The sequence below is a fragment of the Nyctereutes procyonoides genome, unplaced genomic scaffold (genome assembly GCF_905146905.1).
Source record: "Nyctereutes procyonoides isolate TBG_1078 unplaced genomic scaffold, NYPRO_anot_genome, whole genome shotgun sequence".
NCBI lineage: Eukaryota > Metazoa > Chordata > Mammalia > Carnivora > Canidae > Nyctereutes > Nyctereutes procyonoides.
Window position 1 is genome coordinate 21,058,799 of NW_026575136.1, and position 20,960 is coordinate 21,079,758.

The 20,960-nt window shown below is 36.2% G+C and overlaps 2 protein-coding genes across 6 annotated transcripts in view; one reads left to right on the top strand and one right to left on the bottom strand.

The window, feature by feature from the left end:
- The window catches only part of LOC129495477 (WD repeat-containing protein 7), a 353,352-nt gene that overhangs the window by 21,508 nt on the left and 310,884 nt on the right, over positions 1-20,960 (top strand). For all 5 annotated transcript variants that reach the window (XM_055303010.1, XM_055303012.1, XM_055303011.1 and 2 more), the window contains 8 exons: positions 12-183; positions 5,730-5,836; positions 7,371-7,449; positions 11,947-12,121; positions 14,397-14,473; positions 15,636-15,755; positions 19,400-19,545; positions 19,878-19,980. In XM_055303010.1, the coding sequence (XP_055158985.1) occupies positions 25-183; positions 5,730-5,836; positions 7,371-7,449; positions 11,947-12,121; positions 14,397-14,473; positions 15,636-15,755; positions 19,400-19,545; positions 19,878-19,980 (966 nt within the window). In that variant the 5' untranslated portion in view covers positions 12-24. The remainder of the gene's footprint in view (positions 1-11; positions 184-5,729; positions 5,837-7,370; positions 7,450-11,946; positions 12,122-14,396; positions 14,474-15,635; positions 15,756-19,399; positions 19,546-19,877; positions 19,981-20,960) is intronic.
- Positions 8,376-8,865, bottom strand: LOC129495479 (histone H3.3A-like). The gene has a single exon (XM_055303014.1). The coding sequence runs from the start codon at positions 8,786-8,788 to the stop codon at positions 8,378-8,380; it is 411 nt and encodes a 136-aa protein (XP_055158989.1). The 5' UTR covers positions 8,789-8,865; the 3' UTR covers positions 8,376-8,377.

Sequence of the window (20,960 nt, forward strand, 5' to 3'; positions counted from 1 at the left end):
AACATTTCCAGGTTTGAAAACACAATGGCAGGAAATAGCCTTGTCCTACCCATTGTTCTTTGGGGTCGCAAAGCACCAACACATTGCATCTCAGCAGTACTTTTAACAGATGATGGGACCACAATTGTAACTGGATGTCATGATGGACAAATATGCCTCTGGGATCTTTCAGTAGAATTGGAAGTGAGTATCTGAAATGCCTATTGTATTTTTTAGCTACAAAGAGCTTCTTAATAGAAAACAGTAGTCCCAGAGTAACACTTGGCATCATAATATATTTTCTGTGAAATCTGTTTTGACTCAAATTACTATTACGCAGGTTGATCATTTGTATTATTCATCAGGATTGACTTCTGGTTTTTGGCTATTTTCAGTGGTTTTATCTACCCTTACACTTAAGGTTTTTCAAAAGATGTTTATCCAGACTGAAGGAAGTTTCCAAAGGTATTAAAAATAGTTTTGAACATTTATACCTGCTAATGTGAATGTCTTGAAGAGGGCAAAACTTTTTATAAAGCATAAATTTGATTGTGTTTATTGCTGAATGTGGAGTGCACAGTGTGTTGTGCTGTTAGGCCTTCTCAGTGGACAAACTAGGGAAATAGGAATTGGGAATACACACAGACACACATACACACTGCACTACACACTAAGACCTCCAATTCTAACACAACACCTCAGGGTTTATTCTCCTTTTCCCTCCATATTTTTAATCTTCCTCTCTGATATTTTCCCTAGGTATTTTTCTGTAAAGGGTAACAGAAAATGGGGTGGTAGCTAGCCTGGAATATAGGACAAGCAAATTGATTTTTTAAGTAATTTTTTTTTTTTGTTACAGCCTTATTGAGATAAAATTCACATACTATATGATTTGCTCATTTAAAGAAATTGTGTGCGACTATATATATACGCGTGTATATATATCCATATATATGGAATCTAAAAATATGTACATATATTTTTAAAAAATGAAGCTCATAGTGAACAGATTGGTGATTGACAGAGGTGGTGGTGGGATTGGGAGAAATGGTTGAGCTGTTTTGGTTTTTTGTTTTTAGTTTAAGTTAATTGAATTTAAAAAATAAAGTGTACATTACCATAGTCAAATTTATAACATTTTCATTACATCGGAAATACCCCCTGTACTCTTTAGCTATCATTTCCAATACCCCCATTTCCTCCCAAGGCAACCACTAATTTGTTTTCTATTTCTTTTTACAATGTGCAATATATGTGTGGATGTTAATTTGATATGATAAATATATCAAATTAATATCCCAAATATAACTCCTCTATAGGTTGGGCTGTTCTGGGCATTTCATATGTATGGAATGATATGTGGGTTTTTTGTGGCTGGCTCTTTTTACTTATTATAATATTTTCAAAGTTCATCTGTATCGTAGCATTTTAACAATACTTCATTTTTTTTACATGGCCAAATACTATTCCTTTATATGGGTATACTAAATTTATCAATTAATGGACATTTGGGTTGTTTGTACTTTGGCCATACAGAATCATGCTGCTATGCATATTTGTGTTTGAGTTTTAGTGTGGACATCTGAGTTTATTGCTCTTTGGTATACACCTAGGCATGGAACAGCTAGAATTGGAAAAATGACACTTGAATGACATGTAAGGCCTGGGTATACATGTTGGAAAGTGGCTGGAAAGAAGTGCCATAGAATGTGATACACCCTGAGGATTGATGCGAACTAAATGTAAATCAGCAGTGTAGCCATGACGAGAAAAAAAAAATCACATGTTGTTATATCAAATATGTTATATAAAATATCACAAGTGATTATAAACAATAAGACTCAGGAGAGCTTAGAAACAATTTTTTCACTAACTTTGTTGCATAGATTTTACTAGAGTGTTATATTTATTTAAGTTCAAGTAAGAGGGATAAAACTGGGGAGAGTGAGAAGTATTGGGGAGGTGGTAGTGGGGCTAGGAGAGAAATATATCTTTTGAAAGATATTAAGAGAATTGGACTATTTATTCATTGGGAAAGAAAGCTAAATAAAAGTCGGCTTGTTTATTGTCTTTGGAATATGTGAAGTGTCTTTAGTATTATACTTTGTAGTAGCTATTTATGCCTATGAAGGACCAATAAGACCTTTTTCTGAAGTTCTGGTATCCTCTCTTCCTTTGTTAGGAAAGGATTAAAAACTGTAGCTAAAATTTTTGCCATCCATATCTTGATTTCCTTTATTCTATGCAAAAGGGCACCCTGGTCTAACATGGTAGTAAAATGTCTGGAGGAAATTGCAGAGGTAATGTATACAACCTAGTGAGCACTTAGATGGTGATAAGAGTAGAGGAGGAACTTATCGATGCAGACACCATCTCTTACAAGCAATGTTTGTAAAAAGTTTCCATTACCCACAAAGTTACAGGATATAATGAGACTGGTTCCTATCTTCTTGAAACTTTCATTCTATCAGGGAAACAGATCTATGCAGAGAATAGTATCAGCCATGCTATTGAAGAAAGAAGTAAAAGTAAGAGCTTGACCTTTGGAGATGGGCAAACTTGGCTTGAATCTTGGCTGTTCTAGTATCCAGCAGTGTGACTTTGGGCAGTTTACTTAACCATTTTGTGTCTAGATCTTGCCACATTTAAAATATGGTGTACCACCCAAGGTTGTGGTACGGATTCTGTGAAGGAATGCATATTAAGCAGTTATCACAGTGCTTGCACATAAGGATTTATTTAATGAACAAATCTCCGGTAGTAGAAAGGGAAAAAAAGGTACAAGGAGATTAAAAAAAAAAAAAGTGTTGAATGATGGCTGACTATAGAATGAACTAGTCTCAAGGTCCCAGGTTAGAATGTGGGTGTTACTGTTTACTCTTTAGAACTGACACATCACATATTTTCATTCTGATCATCTTGCCTTGCCTCTGATAACTTGGTAATTGTCACTTTTGAACTCTGTGGTCTTGAGGGGAGGGATGGTCTTCATGAATTGGTTGAACAGATTATTTTTATTTTATTTATTTTTTTAAAGATTATTTATTCATGAGAGACACAGAGAGAAAGAGAGAGGCAGAGACAACAGGCAGAGGGAGAAGCAGGCTCCCTGTGGGGAGCCTGATGTCAGGCTTGATCCTGGGTCTCCAGGATCAGGCCGTGGGCTGAAGGTGGCGCTAAACCGCTGAGCCACCTGGGCTGCCCTGAACAGATTATTTTATGATTATTTCTTTGTACTGATTATGTGTAAAATATCTAGTTAATAACTGTGATGTAACAATTTTTTGTGGAATATGGTGAAATATAAAGAGACAAAGAAATATAAATATAATTTACCATATATTTTCTCTTTGATTATATTAATACTTATTTTTTCTTGTAGTTTCCTGATGCTAAGTCTTTATAGTTGTGATTTAGCATTGATACTAGGCATAGATATATTTTAGATATATTTTTGGTTGCTCTGCTTGGCATTTAGTGGTCATTCAGAGCAATTTCTTAAAGCCATCTTTTTCTTTAAATTCTAGAAAACTTCTATTTAATGAATAAGTTTCTGTTCATTAAAGGAACATGTTGATTTATGAAAATATCTTAAACTTTTCTTTTTAGCTAACTTTGTACTTATGAAGATACAGTAAAAAAAGTTTCATTTACATAATTTTTTCTTTTATCTGACAGTGGGTGGCAAAGCCATATATTCTAGTTTTATTTTACAAATGTTCATTGCCAGTACTTAGAAAAACAATTGCTTTTTAGTATTTTGACTTGTTTACTGTGACTGTGCTGTATTTACTTTTGGCTCCAGTAGAATCTTTTTCTAGATTTTTCTAGATTTCTTGTGTTCAAGGGTCAACTGTATTTTATTATTTTTGATTCTCTTGTGTGATTTTCTCAATTTCTCCTTTAGACATTTTGTTGTTTAGTGTATTTTGTTTGGATATTTTGTTGTTAGTGTATTTTGTTAGTATATAGAAATGCAATTGAATTTTGTATGTTTATTTTACATCCTGCAACTTTACTGAATTTGTTATTAGTTCTAGCAGTCTCTCAGTGAAATCTTTAGGATATATAGGATCATGTCATCTGTAAACAGAGAAAATTTTACTTTTGCCTTTCTGATTTGGGTGCCTTTTATTTATTTTTCTTACCTAATTGCTCTGGTTTAGACTTTCAATACTATGTTAAATAGCAGTAGCAGGAGTGAATATTCCAGTCTTGTTCCTGATCTTAGAGGAAAGGCTTTTAGCTTTTCCCTGTTGAGTATGATTTTAGCTGTGAGCTTCTCATATATAGTCTTTATAAAGTTGGGATATATTCCTTCTATATTCATTTTGTTGAGAGTTTTTAATTATGAAAGGATACTGAATTTTGTCAAAAGTTTTATTGCCTCTATTAAGATGATCATGTGCTGTTTATACTTCATTCAAATATATTTATTTTTCTAGATTATGGTGGAAGTAAAGTAGTTCTAGTTGTAATGGCTGAAAGTGGAATTTTCCAACAAAGTTATATACATTTGAAGTAAAACTATTGGTAAAGTTGACTTTCTTGGAAGAAATTACATAATTGACCAAGAGCATAGTTTTAAGTGGAAGATTATTGAATCTCTATATGGAAGTGGAGTTAGGTGTATGAGAAAATTTTGGCTGTATGGGAAAACTTTCCAAGCCCATTCTAACTATAAACTGATTGATTCTTAAATAATTAGAATAAGAATTTAGCCTTTGAGGGAAAAAATGCATATTATGTAACTAAGCAAAAAAAAAAAAAGATTGAAATTTTCTTAATTGTAATTATGCAAAAGATGACTAAAATGCATTTTATTTGGAAAATCTCTTCAGTTGTTACATACCAGAACTGTAGAACAATACCAGTAGTACTCTTTCATGGAACATTTAATTTTGAGCAGTTTAGCTTTACTAATAAATTGGGATAAATTGTTTGCAAAATGGGCACCAGGATAGGTATAAGGGGACTTTGTCATATTCTATTCTCTTAATTGGATATTGAGTATGTGGCTATTTAATATATTCTTTATATCTTATACATATATTATAAATTTTATTTGTGTGTATTAAATATTTAATTGAAAAATATATCCTGAAATAACCTAAGGCCCTGAAGCCTGAAGTAATAACATGCCATTTGGTACAAAGTAGATAAATTTGGGGGCTGATTGCCAGACTATTTTAGAGTAGTGGTTATTAAGCCATTCTTTCTGTAAGGCACTATGTTACTAAATCATTAGTTTGTGAAGGTCATTCTTCATTCTTGATAGTTAATGTTTCTATCAGCATTTGGGAGGGTGCCCATCCTCTCTTTTTTTGAGTTTTGAGTGTGTTAATCTAGACTCTAGATATGTGTTTTCAGGTCAATGAACATGTTATTTAAAAAATAAGTGGTGTTGAATTGTTTTGTTACTAAGTCATTCTTAATCTGATTCTTCTGTACACTGTAGTTTAGTGCTGAAGACTGCCCTCGTTTGACTTCTAACTCTGTCACTCTCTGTATGTGTTGGGCAAATAGTGTTACCTGTTACTTTTCCAATTTTGACTTCAGAACTATCTATCTGGTAGTGTGATTATGGGCATTAAATGGATGGGGATCGCTGTTGTGTTGCTCTCAGTTTTTGGTGTTCTGAGCAGTTCTTCTCAAATCTGTCTATATATTTATATTGAAAATTAACAGGATTCCTAAAAATTAGTTTCTAAAAATTTGGTACTTATATCAACATATATGTGTATTTCTAGGTTAATCCTCGAGCACTGTTGTTTGGTCACACAGCCTCAATCACCTGTTTGTCTAAAGCTTGTGCTTCTAGTGACAAACAGTATATTGTGAGTGCATCTGAAAGTGGGTAAGTATTTTCTTATTTGCTTTTTTTCTCATAAGTCTTTATTGTAAATAGTACCAGTGTATTAGTAAGTAGGGAATTTTTTCTTTTGAAGTATCTTTTAAGTAAATGCTTCATTTATCTAAACTTAAAGATATTTGAAATATGGTTTTATAAATGTGAATTTTTGTTAATGATTTTTGTAATACTTTTATCATAATTTATGATTATGTTTTTGCCTTGCTTTTGAGAAACTCAAAAGACCTTACAGGTTAAAGCCTGATCATTAATCTCTATTTTTTTAAGTTGGCAGACCATTTTGAGAGTTTTAAAAAAACCTGAATGATGGCTAGGCTAGCATAAATTTGGAAGATGAAGCCATGCAGAAATCATGATGTTGTATTCATATTTGTTAATACACTAATGTAATTGTATATATTCTTGAGTCTTAGAACATAATTTGTTTTTAGACAGATCATTAGGTAGTAGTCAGAGGTTTCAGAGTGAGGAGTTTTTAAACTTTTAAACTTTTTTGATGCATAGAAAATAATATGTTATTAAAGAGAGTTGGGGACTTGGAAAGAATTATTTAAGAAGGTCTTCTCTCCCCTTTCCCCTCCCATAATTTATGAATTTGAAAAGAACCTTATGTAACTGTAACAAGTAGAGGCAGCACCAGGTAAAAGTATAGTCCCTGTTGGTCAATTAAAGGACAATTCATATTAGCATGCATATTCTAAATAAGACTGAACCTCCTTTGAAAAATTGTTTCATACCATACAAGGTATAAGAAAGGGCACCTTGAAGAAAGCCCTGAGAATATTAGTGTCACTGCATTTTATTAATGTCTTTCATTAAATAGAACTTATTTCTTTAAGCGACAAAGACATGCTGATATTTCTAATTTTGTATGTCATGTCTGTAGTTTGAGAAAGAAGCTTTTTATGTTATGCACTTGATAAACTTATGTAATAAACAGAATTATAATTGGAATATTACATTTAATTTGCAGAAATTTAGAATTAAGTTGACTTTAATTTTTATTTTGTGCTAAATTTTCTAGCTATGCCGGTAACTAATGGAAAATCCCAGTGGTTTAAATTAAAAGTTTATTTCTTGGTTTTGTCAGTTGGCCCTGGTATATCATTTGGGACTTTGCTTCATTACCATCCTTATTTTGAGGTTGAGGGGGAGGGAGCAGTACTAACAGGAGTAGCCACTGTCTGGAATGGAGGCAGAGAAGAAAGAAAGGTCTTGAGGTCCTTGCATCAGTTGTGGCCAGAACTACTCGTGAGGCTTCAGAACCAAAAGGAAGCTGGGAAGTGCAGTCCAACTCTGTGCCCAGAAAGAATGTGCATCCAGGTGGGGGTGTAGGTTGAAGGGGAGACTGGGATGGTGAGTGAGGACCAGAATTTTTCACAGACACAGTAATGATTATACACTACTTTTCCTGAAATATATCAGTTTTAATGGAAGATTCACTTTAAAGCACTGTGACAAAATTGAACAATGCTTTTAAAAATCAGATTTAAAGTTAGCTATTATTTTTGTTTTATAGAGAGATGTGTCTCTGGGATGTGAATGATGGCAGATGTATTGAGTTTACAAAGTTAGCCTGCACACATACAGGCATACAGGTTGGTATCTATTTCCATAACAGTTCAAGTCAGCATAACTTACTACAGGTGTACAATTAAATGTTTTTTAAACATTCAGCCCATATTTTTATATGAAAAATGGGGTGGAAGTGAGTAATAGGACAAGAAGAGTATAACTGGGGTAGTAAAAGTGTTCCTCATCAGATGGTATAGTGGGGGGCTTATTAAGTAGAAGGGACTAATGAGGAAAGGTGAAAGGTAAGCCAGTTGCCCCTGCCACTTCTTTTTCTGGCCACTTTGATTAACCAGGCGAGAGCCCCTTTACTAGTTGGGTCAGTCCTCTAGATCCTAAATAATAGAATCTTTCATGCTAAAGCCTTTATGATTCATTCATGATTAACACAAATGGATCCACTTTGTAGATCATATCCTGTTTATTACTTGTGCGATTGGTCCTTGGTTACACTTTTTTGACTTTCTAACTGTTGAAGAAATGCCTATTTCATATGCCTGCCTTATACAAGAATTTACATAGGAATGTATAGTTTCTGACTGATATTCCTGGTGTTCTTTCTTTTCTTTTCTTTTCTTTTTTTTTTTTGCCATCAATAAGAAATTTACTTGTTTTTAAAAAATCCAAATGCTAGCATTGTCCAGAAAAATTTAACAGGTTTATTTATAATTGTTATAAAGTTGAACTGCTGAAACGTGTTCACTGAAACATTTTGACTTGCATTAATGCTTTATGTCCCTGCATTTATATTAAAAATTCACACACAAATGAAAATGGAAGAACCGCCAATACCTGATTTCTGTCCCCTATTTTTCCACTTGCAATCATATACTTAGGTACCTTTTGGCCCCATGGAAAAAAATATCTAACATTCAGAGAACTACCAATAACAGGAAGAAGAGAAAATTTTTTTTTTTTTTTAAAGAATGAAATGTTTCCCATCATAGTGGGTTCTTAAGCACGTTCTCCACGTATGCAGCGTGCTAGCTGGATGTCTTTTGGCATAATTGTGACATGTTTGACATGGATAGCACACAGGTTGGTGTCTTCAAAGAGGCCCACCAGATAGGCCTCACTTGCCTCCTGCAAAGCACCAATAGCTGCACTCTGGAAGCGCAGATCTGTTTTAAAGTCCTGAGCAATTTCTCGCACCAGACGCTGGAAAGGAAATTTGCGGATCAGAAGTTCAGTGGACTTCTGATAACGTCTAATTTCATGGAGTGCCACAGTACCAGGCCTGTAACGATGAGGTTTCCTCACCCCTCCAGTAGAGGGTGCACTCTTGCGAGCGGCTTTTGTAGCCAGTTGCTTCCTTGGTGCTTTACCACCGGTCGATTTGCAGGCAGTCTGCTTTGTACGAGCCATGGTACAGAGACCTCCTTACTTACCCCCCTTCTCCTTCGGCTGGAGCTCGGTGAGCTAGAGGCAGTGCTGGAGTTGGCGAGCGATGGCGGCGCAGCGGCGGCTGTGAACACCCTGGTGTTCTTATTCTCTCATAATAGTTTCTTTGTGCTTCAATTTATGCATCATTTACTCTATTGAGTATTGGGAAAATCACAAGTCTATATAGAAAATATGATTTATGTTCTTGATGGGGCAGGAGAGGAAAGAGAAGAAAACTAGCTTTTACTGAGCACATATTGTATAGGCATCTCATCTAGTCTTCCCCACATCCTTACAAATTAAGTAGGAGTATACTATTTTAGTATACTCAGAAAGAAGCTGAGACTAGGAATGATTAAATGACTTGTCCCAGGCTCACAGTGAGTCATTCCTGGCTCCAGGATCCCAAATCAGGTTTATCTTTCTATTCTTTCGGTTACATCATACTGCCTTGCTTAAACAAATGGAGTCATTTGTTGGGAAAGAAATCTTGTGGCAACACAAATTAGAAAAGCAGTGGAAAATGTTTGGGGGTGAGGTAGTGGTTTGTGTAATAAAGGTTTTTTTTTTTTGTTGTTGTTTTTACTATTTCTTGCCCTGGTGAGGGCCTTTTAAAAATTGCTTCTTCATTGTTGTTAGGGTATATGCTTTTTATTTAAGGGGTATATATTATATATTTTTTGTCACATGAAGAATCATCAGGGTTTATAGAGAGAAAGCGATAATAAATGGTAGACAGTGACTTTGTAGATTATATTTATTGAAAAATTACATATAAATGTCTTGGACTCCTTAGATGTAAACATATCTTGATTGTTTAATTCCATGATTTAAAAACTTTTGGTTAAAATTTTAGGAAAAATTATCTTTATTCAACATATTTTTAGTGCCTGTTCTTTCTCAGATCCTGTATTAGGTCTTGCATTTAAATTGACAGCGATCTCTAAGTAGAAGATGCTTTTTGACAGATGCACTAGTGTGTGACAGTTGTTTCCTGTGTGATCTTCATTCTCTCAGGTCCAAGAGCAAGTTGTTTATATAAGCAGAAATGATAAACCTTGATAAGACTGGCACTTACAGAAATTACAAGGAGATGCCAACCTACTGAATTATCACGTGGGAGATCCCTTTTTAATATTTGGAAAACTTGTTTCTCCATTCAAGATTTCTCTTCTCTTCTCTTCTCTTCTCTTCTCTTCTCTTCTCTTCTCTTCTCTTCTCTTCTCTTCTCTTTCTTTTCTTTCAAGATTTTATTATTCATGAGAGATACACAGAGAGGCAGAGACATAGGCAGAGGGAGAAGCAGGCTCCATGCAGGAAGCCTGTAATAGGACTCGATCCTGGGACTCCAGGATCATGCCCTGAGCCAAACACAGATGCTCAACTGCTGAACCACTCAGGCGTCCCAGCCATTCAGGATACTTTCTTTGCTAGTATGAAGGTGTCTAGAAGACTAAATTTCGTGGTCAGAAGGTAATTTGGGAGTGTAAAGTAAAAGGTGGGAGGCAGCTAGTCAGGCAAGGCTAATAAAATATCCCTGTCCCCAGGAGAGCTCTACTCCAGTGACTACAGTGTACGTGTGTCTCCTGGCTGGTGTTGGTGGATACTGACAAAGTTGGCTTCTCTGCACCCATTTTTTCCTCCTTGACCCTCCTCCTCCTTGATGGCTTACAGTTGCTTATGGTCACATTATCACGAGAGTGCCTAGCAGTCCCTGGGACCTCTAGGTTGTGTGTCATATTTTTTGGATCAACCTTCTAAGATCTAGAGATGCCCTCCTCTGTGGTTGCCTGCGTTTTATTAGACACCCTGTCCCCTCGGAATCTTAGTGGTGTTACCTTGCCCATAGTTAATGTGCTCTGTGATCCGTGTTTAGGAAGTTGTAATCCTTCTTATCCAGGGTACTCCATAGTTGAGAGAAGATCATATTCCTTCATACACGATGCTGAGCCTGAGGGCAGGACTGATGAGTGTGGGAGCAGACAGACTGGATCAAGATTCCTTAGTTTTTTTCCCCAGCTGCGGAGTACTTACAATATGCTTTGCACTGTCTAGCTTGCCCTCATGTGATTCATATAGAGTCCAGTTCTTTGGGAAGTAGTAGTCTAGAGATGAGATGTCTTCACCTTCTTGTAATCCCCTCAGAGAATCATTCTACTAGGAGAGTCACTTTTTTTTTTAAACATTTTTTAAATTTTTATTTATTTATGATAGTCACAGAGAGATAGAGAGGCAGAGAAACAGGCAGAGGGAGAAGCAGGGTCCATGCACCGGGAGCCTGACGGGGGATTCGATCCCGGGTCTCCAGGATCGCGCCCTGGGCCAAAGGCAAGCGCCAAACCGCTGCGCCACCCAGGGATCCCGAGAGTCACTTTTTTTTGAGGCTGATAGGAGATAGGTCCTTTTAGGAGACAGGTGCTTTTAGAAGTTTTGTTAGTTTTGTTTTGATAGTTATTTTTCCTTTGCTCTTTAGTTGGTGGAAACCCATCATTTCCTTTTGAGCTGCTCTTGGGATGAGTAACATGTAGATCATGATTGTATTGGTTCTTCTGTGTTTCTTCCACAAAGTATAAATGTGCATTATGAGGATGATTTACATAGTTGTCTCACACTTCAGTCTGAAATAACACACTTGGATTAATCAGAATTTACCACTAATTATAACATGCTTGAACAGCAGTCATCTTCTAAATTTTATTTCGTCATAACTAGTAATTATAAACTTCTACCCACCTATTCCCATTCATCTAAAATTGATATGTTTTGCTTTGTTTTGTGAAAAGATTCCTTTTGCTTTGATTTGTGAAGCTGATTTTACTGAGGTGTTTTAGGAATTCAGTCAACAATCTGTTTTAGATGCTATGGAAAATTAAAGAAGAATTATTATAACTTCTCCAAAATAATTCAAAAGGGAGGATGTTAGGAAAAGAATAAGTTTTGTTAGATATTTTGAAATTTTAATGTAACTTGTTGGATGTCTATACAGACATAAACTATATATACATACATAGACACCTCTAATAGGCACCATATAGAACCTGTCTGGAAATACTACTGGGGAAATTGAGTGCAGTAAGCGTGACGAGTGCCTTTGAATCAAGTCTCACAAGGAGAACATTTAAAGCTCTTTTTCCTTTTAGTTCTACCAGTTTTCTGTTGGAAATCAGAGAGAAGGAAGGCTTTTATGCCATGGCCACTATCCTGAAATCCTTGTTGTGGATGCCACCAGCCTTGAGGTGTTATACTCCTTAGTATCAAAGATCTCTCCAGACTGGATTAGCTCCATGAGTATTATCCGATCTCACCGAACACAAGGTCAGTGTGTGATGCCCTTTAAGGACTTTGGCGCCCTAATGTGATGGGTAGTTTACTGTAGAGTTCTGTATCATATATGACATATTTCATAAATATAAAACATAAGTTTGAAGGAAGGAGTGGGGGGCCTCTGAGGTTGGCACCATTGGTGGGAGGCATATCAGGAAGGGCCTGAGTAGTGGCTAGGGAACTTGGGTTTCATCCTGTAGATCAGGGGTTGGTAGACTTGTATTGTAAAGAACCACATACTAAATATTTTAGGTCTTGTAGTCCACATGATACGTGTTTCAACTACTCAGTTCTGTCAGTGTGGCACAAAAGCACATAGCGCGGAAGTGAATTAGTCTGTCTGTGTTCTAATAAAATGGTATTTACAAAAAACAACCAATGGGCTGGATTTGATCTGTGAGCTGTAGCTTTCTGGCCCTTCCTATAGATGTTGGACAGTCTCTGGTAAGAATGCTTGAAAGGACTTCTGTTTTATTTTATTTTTTAAAGATTGTATTTATTTATTTGAGAGAGAGAGACAGTGACCACGAGCCAAGGGGGCAGGGAGGCGGCAGAGGGAGAGGGAGAAGCAGACTTCCTACTGAACAGGGAGTCTGATGTGGGGCTCGATCCCAGGACCCTGAGATCCTGACCTGAGCCACCCAGGCACCCTGGGACTTAGGTTTTAAGCATCACTTTGGTGGCTTTGTTGAGAATGGTTTAGATGGGAGATGATTTTAATACTCCAGGCAAGAGTGGTGCAGGTCTGAAGTCCAGCACTCGCTGTGGAAACAGAGTGGATGGGTTTGCAGTACTTCCCAAGGGCCCATCTTCAAAGTATTGGTTCTGAAGTTTGTTGATAGATATTAGTGAAAAAGGAGGGGTCTTTGGTCAAATATATTTGGGAGATGTTCAGTCAAATAAAATTGAGCAGGCTTCTTTAAGTAGAGGCTTTTTAATGCCTATTCGAGAATTACTGCTTTATTCCAGAGCATAGCAGTGAAAATGAGATTCATTTTCCGGGAGGGAACTCATTATTAGTTTGTTCACCTGTAATTGTAGTTACAATTAATGTTTTCTTTAAAAGAATATATTTGTAACAAGTAGTGTGCACATTTTGAACTTTTACACTATTTCCATATGAAATACACCTGTACTCACTCTGATCTAATAAACAGGGTAGATTGTCACTGATGGAACCTTTTGTGCTGTGCATGCAGTTCTAAATGTTATCAGTTTATAATGTTGTAAACGTATGTAACTTTTAATCTGCAGTTACCTATTCTGGTCTTTGGGGCTTTTGAGAATTTTGGATATATTGGTATGTTCCACCTTTATTATAAATTAACAGATTTGTGAACAGTCGTTAGTGTCTCCATACAGGGTCATGACTTGTAATTCCTGCATTCCAGTGCCTTCCTTGCCTAGAGAAGTAGATAACATGATGAAGTTTTTACTTACAGACAGCAAATGGTTCTTTTTAATAATAGTAATAACCCATCTTGATTGACATGCTGAGTGCTATCCTTGTGGTGTGTCTTAATTATCATAGCAACCCATTGGGCTAGGTACTGTTCTTACTCTTTTGTATTTGTGTACAGATAAGCAAATTGAATTTAAGACAGGTATCTACTGTTTCCTGCTTAGTAAAGAAATTGCAATTTTCACATGTATTTCCCTCACTCTGGAGCCTACATTAGACTGTTTCCAATGTCTCTCCTCCCAGAGTTTCATGTATGTTGCCATGGCGCTGTGACTGCTTCCTTACCTGAAGCTTATGAATTCAGTTTTTTTTTTTTTTTTTTGGTAGCGCCCCGAAGTGGGCTAATGAATTCAGTTTTTATATCATGTTTTCTCTTGATCAGTCTATAGAAGGTCTAATGTGCCATAAAATGTCTAGAAGGCTGGCAGGGTAGGTGGAACAGTGGGGAAATGAGTGTCTTCGAGAGATAGAGTGTGCTCATCCATGATAATAAAAGTTGTGAATTTTAAAGAATAAAAATTCTTTGTTAAATCATCATGTAATCATAGTGATCCAGGAACATTTGAAATTATTAAAAACTTGTTGATTAGCAATAAATTCAAGTAGCTGCAAACAACTTTTCCTTGAATTTCAAATTTGTGGCCTATTACTTTTCAAAACCTGGTTTCTATTATTTCATGAAATTTAGAATTATGCTTTTATGCCAATTGAAAAACTATTAATTTCACTAACGCAAGCCATGTTACTATTTAGAAAGAAAGTATTATGTTTGTAACCTTGGCTTCTTGGTCCCTTTCGACTTAGAGGACACTGTGGTAGCACTCTCAGTGACGGGCATCTTGAAGGTGTGGATTGTTACCTCTGAAATAAGTGGAATGCAGGTGAGACAAATGTTCTGTTCTTAGAGTCTTAAATTTTAGTGATGATAGCCCCCCCCCCCTCTTTTTTCCTGAAGAGCCGGAGAAATCTCTTCTTTTTTGAGAGCCTTACTGACATAGTATTAGAACATCCCCTAGTATGCTGTCTCTGTAAGTGCATTATGTTTTTCACTTTTGATAGCAGACATCTAATCTGTCGAGGATATGAAATAGAGAAACATGCTGTACAGGATGTAAAGTAGAGAAACAGAAGAGCTGGGATTTTCCTCAGTTGCCTCTATTAAAGTTAAAAGATAGTTTGCTTGAGGGAAAAGAAAACCAACACAAACCAATACAAAAACTATATAAAGCCAATTTTAGTTCTCTCTCTGTTCTTTGTGCTTGAATTCCTTGTAACTCTGTCGATAGGAACAGCAGATCAATATTCTGACAGTATTGATGCTAATCTCTTCAGCTAGTGAATTTTTACATACTGAATTTGGGAGGACCTGGAGGAATTGATCAGGTGTTTTTTTTTTTGTTTGTTTTTTTACCTAAAAGAACATACAGATACAGAATTTAGGATTGACTCAAACCTTTATCATCTGTTACTGCCACAGTATTGACACTGATTCTCATCAGCATTTTACTATTGAGTAGCTTTGTAGCAAAGACATTGTGCCAGGATGATTTTATTTTGTTTTGTTTTGTTTTGTTTTATTTTATTATATATTTTATTATTTTATATTTTATTTTATTTTATTTTATTTTGTTTTATTTTATTTTATATTTTATATTTTATTTTATTTTATTTTATTTATTTTTTTATTTTTTAAAGATTTTATTTATTTATTCATGAGCAACACAGAGAGAGAGACAGAGAGAGAGGCAGAGACACAGGCAGAGGGAGAAGCAGGCTCCATGCAGGGAGCCCGATGTGGGACTCAATCCCAGGTCTCCAGATCACGCCCCCAGCTGCAGGCGGCGCCAAACCGCTGTGCCACTGGGGCTGCCCTGTTTTTAGAATTTTTTTTTGCTGCTTTTTATTACCTTGGTTCTTATATGATATGCTAAAATGATGAGTGTATCAAGTGATGTTTTTCATTTTATTTTTTTAATCATTGTATGATAATTTTAATCAACAACCAAGCCATTCCTAAAATTTTATAAATCTTTCTCTTTTCAGGATACTGAGCCAATATTTGAGGAGGAGTCCAAACCAATTTATTGTCAGAATTGCCAAAGCATTTCTTTTTGTGCATTCACACAAAGGTCACTTTTGGTTGTGTGCTCCAAATATTGGAGGGTAAGATAACTACCTAAGTAAGAAGCTGTATTTTTACCCTTTAAGGTGGTGGTTTATCAGACTTCCAAAGATAATTGTAAGGAAGAGCTTGGTGTAAGAATATTTAACACTTTGGAATTCATGTGTGATTTTGATATCAAATTTTTAGGTGTTGGGATTTGGCTATATAGTTATCCTTTTTTCTGGGTTATGGAATGATTTAGTTAATGAATATTAGTCTATTTATCTTAATTTCTCCCTTTTGCTACTGTTTCAGTCATCATTTCCTCAGTACAACATAAGTAGAGGTGGTGAGTTTTCTGCAGGCTGATTGTCCTTGTAGCTTGTTGTTATTCCCAATTGCCATTCTGTTCTGAGTTCTTGGATTTGGGAAGGTCTTCCTACATCATTTCAAAGCTAATGACGGAAGTATATTACTTCCACATTGCCAGACTTCAGTGTTTCCATAACACAAAAAAGAACCAGCATGTTTTCACCACTTGTTCTTAGAATATATTTCAAAGCTTTCTAAGTATTATTTCTTTTAATCCTCACCACTCTCTGAAGGGAGATATATTAGTTACCTAATCCTGCATAATAGATTACTCCAAAATTGAACAGTTTAAAACAATAAACATGAATCAGTTCCTCTCTGGTTCCTGTACCACAAGCTCAGCTGTGGGGCATCCGGGCATGGCCTAGTGGGGCATCTCTGGCTCAGGGTCTCCCACAGGTTACTGTCAAGATGTGAGCCAGGACTCTGGTTGGGGTCACCTAGGGTGTTTCTGCGTGGTTGACAGGTGACTCTTGGCTGGAGAATTAGTTCCTTGTCATGTGGGCCTCTCACAGCATGGAAACTGTGTTTCCTCAGAGTAGTAAGTGAGCAAGAGAAGTTGTAGCCTAGGCCCACCTACTCTTGGGACTGCAGTCTCATCACTTCTCCCGTATTTCTTAGTCTAGAAAGTCACAACATCCCACCATATTCAGGGGACAGGGTTAAAGAAGGAGCAGTCTTAGAAGCTGCTGGCCGAAGTAGGAGCTATTACTTTCCTCATTTTGCAGATGAGACATCTGCACTATAGGGGACACGGAAAGCTCGACTGAAGTTCTCCAGGGTGTAGTGGAGTTTCTGGGCTACAGCTCTGGCAGCCTGACTGCAGCAGCTATGCTCTGTACTTCCACCTGATACCACCTCAAAGGGGATGGGCTTTGTAGTGACGGGCGGACCAGGGGACACCTTAAACCTTATCCTTGCCACTGCTGCTGTTTTGGAATGAGATTAGAGAGGAGACGCTAGCAGCTCCTGTTAACAGTGAGCTATGTAGGATCCTTCCTTTGTCTTAAAATTTAAAGTACATGAAAATAGTAATAAAATCAGAGTGCAAGAGGACACAGTGAAAAGTATGCATCTTTTTTCCCCCCTGGTTTTTTTCCTTCCCCTCTCCAGGGGCACTATTTAATACCAGTTTCTTGTGTGTTCATAATAAGCATTTGGTATTCATGTGAGAACAGAACAATAAGTCAGTCTAGTAGGGAAATGGACAAAAATGTTTCACAAAAGAAGAAAGCCAGTGGCTGATAAATGTATAGAAAGGTGCTCAGCTTCATTAATCATCATGGAAATGCACCGTAAAACAACACTAAGATAGTAACTCAATAGAATGATTTCTCCAAATACTGCAGAAAAGAAGTTTTTTATTCTAATGTGGTTATCTTTTATGGTTTCTAACAGTTTGTGACATGTTGTAAAGGGCTCATCACAAGCAGAGATTTTTTTAAAAATTTCATTTTTCCTAATATTTGTATAACTGTGCTTTATATACCTTTGAATATTTACTCTGGAATTTATTTTGTATAAATTGCAAGATGTAGATCCAGTGTTATTTTTATTCCAGAGGAACCCCAGTTCCTGATGCAATTTGTTGAATAATTCTTTTTTTTTTTATTGTTGTGCCTTTATTATATGTTGTGTTTCTATAATTACTGGAATCTGTTTCTGGACTTAACTGGTTTTTTGTTTATGCATCAGTACTGTATTATTTTATTTCTGTAGCTTTATAATTTGTTTTCATAGATAATATAATTGTTTTCATAGATAATATTGCTTTCATAGATAACTATTCATAGTTTTTTTTAAGATTTTTAAAAATTTATTTATGCATGAGAGACATAGAGACACAGAGAGAGAGGCAGAGACACAGGCAGAGGGAGAAGCAGGCTCTACGCAGGAAGCCTGACGTGGGACTCGATCCTGGGTCTCCAGGATCACGCCCTGGGCCGAAGGCAGGCACTAAACCTCTGAGCCAGCCGAGCTGTCCAATTATTCATAGTTTTGAATAAGAATATTCAATAGATAATAAGTCTGGAGGGTGGTCTCCATTCTTTCTTAGACTTGTCTTGGCTATTCTTGTAGTGTTAATGTTGTAAATGATAAATATAGCAAATCATGGTAAATTCGACTAGGATTTGTTTTAATTTCAGAAAGGCTTTGTATAAGCAATTTGATTGCCTTTTATTTAAAAAAAAACTGAAATAAAAAATCTGGGCCACTGATTTACTCATTCCTCCTGGGGAAATTTTTTAGCACTGTAGAATATACTTTTACCAATTATTGAAAATGGTTGAAATTCTTATAGGAATTATTAGGTCAGGGTTTTTAGTCCTAGCTCTAGTGCTTGCTGGACATACAGCCTTGAGCTGGTGATGTAATTTTTTGTGTATTTGTGTCAGTTTGCTGTCTGTAAAATGGAACAGCAATGCCTACCTCCTGCAGTCCTTCTGAGACTCATATGAGATAACAATGTAAAGGCACTTTGTAAACTTTAGTGTGCCTTACAAATGAAAAGCTCCAGATGGCCTGGGTTGCTGATGAAATTTTAGGGACTTTTTTTTTTTTGTGTGTGTGTGGGAGGGGTGAAGGACTTGACTTCTATATGTGAGAATTATTAAATAATAAAGCTGAGTCTTTTAACTTCCTATTTATGCTACTTCATCCCCTGGATGAAATAAAGTAAGTAACTCCTGTATTAATAGAGAGATACTCTGATATCTTAGTGTATTTAAAATATTGTTACTGAACACAGAAATAAAACAGGAGTCCTAACCATGCATTCTAGAGGCTGGTTCCCTATTACTTGGAATTCCATAATGGAACATTCCTACCTTTAGATAAGAAAGGCTAAAGATTCCCTGGCTCTATGCAAGGCACCATGCCTGCTCCACTTGTCATACGTCTGACTGTTGAGAGGCACACAGCTGGGGACCTAGTTGTGTTTTCCCTGGTGAAAGTGACTGTGCCCCAAGGCTCACTAACACAATGCCTTTAACTTGACGTAGTGAATTTTAAAGGCCTGAGTTTGTTAAATATATTCCCAGAAGTTTTGTGTTGTTTTTAGTTTATTTTTTTTAAAGATTTTATTTATTTCAGAGAGAGAGAGCAAGAGAGGGAGCATGAGCAGGGGGGAGGGGGAGAAGCAGACTTCCTGCGGAGCAGGGAGCCTGTTGTTGGACTCGATCTCAGGACCCTGGAATCATGACCTGAGCCAAAGGTAGATGCTTAACTGACTGAGCCACCCAGGCTACCCTTGTTTTTAGTTTAAAGGTCACTGTATCTTATTTAAATGACACCAACATGGATTAGATTGTGCATTTCTTGTTCCTTGTAGGTATTTGATGCTGGAGACTATTCCTTGCTGTGTTCAGGTCCTAGTGAAAATGGACAGACGTGGACTGGAGGTGACTTTGTATCAGCAGATAAAGTAATCATTTGGACTGAAAATGGGCAAAGTTATATTTACAAACTACCTGCCAGGTATTCAGTCAGTAATAAGTTAAGACTTTAAATAAAGCAAGAGTCTGAATTCAGAGTATGACTTAAATGTATGATGATGTTTAAACTACAAATGATTTAAGTAAAAAAAACTTTAGAATTTCTTAAGTTAGATTTATAATTCCATTTTAACTACCAAGTACAAAAATTAGGTGGATCTTTATTTGAAGTGGGGCATTTTTATGACATTAATGCCTACATTAAATTAACTGTAATTTGAAAATCCATATTTTGTTCATTGTCTAAAAATCCTCATCAGGTAAAATATTTAATGCCAGTATTTTAATTGAATGTTATGTTTTTCTCATTTTCAGTTGCCTCCCAGCTAGTGATTCATTCCGCAGTGATGTAGGGAAAGCGGTTGAAAATTTAATTCCTCCTGTACAACATAGCCTCTTGGATAGAACAGATAAAGAGGTAAACTTCTTCAGGTATTATTTATAATTGATAGTGACACTGAAAATTTTTTCATAACTACATTCATCGGTGGCTCTTCTTAGCTAAGAATTTGAAAGATTCAGGTTGCTCTGTTAAATGTCATAAAATAATTTGACGTGGTTAGTTATAAGCACAATTGTAAAATGTACATATCTTAATCATATACTTTGAGTGTTCTCGTTTCTCTGAGGATATAGATGATCTTTTAGTGATTACATAGTGGGAATGACTTTTTGATAGAATTCATATTGATGGTATAATTTAATGGTATTGATTTATGCTATCATGTGATTATAAACATAGTGACATGGTATAATTTTGGGAGGACAAAGATAATCATAGACTACTGAATGATAGTAGTTCATTACTTCGATAAGGCATTACAGTATCTCCTCAAGATCATACAGTATCTTAAATGTTTAGGCATTAAAAATAAAAAATTTTTCCTATATAAAAACCAAAGTATATTATGACTTCTAAAACTACTAATATCAATTTAGAGTTGAAATATAATGGCACTGTGAGTACTAGGTTTTTACCTCTATATTTTTTGAACATTAAGGACTAAGTTTCCTTTACTTATATTCTGGGTTTGCACAGCTTTTTCATTTTGAACATTTTGTTCCATCTTTATGTGAAGGGATGATGAGGGAAAGGGAGTTTTTTTTTTTAATATTTTGAATTTACAGAATTTATACATTTATGTATGGTTAAGATGCTCTGTAACCTGTCCTTTATTTTCCTAACTTGAACACATACTTCTCTCCAACCAATCATTTCCAGGTAAACTAAAGGGTGATGACTGGTATAAAAAACATAGATAAGCGGCAGCCCGGGTGGCTCAGCGGTTTAGTGCCTGCCTTCAGCCCAGGGCACGATCCTGGAGACCCAGGATCGAGTCCTACGTCAGGCTTCCTGGATGGAGCCTGCTTCTCCCTCTGCCTGTGTCTCTGCCTCTC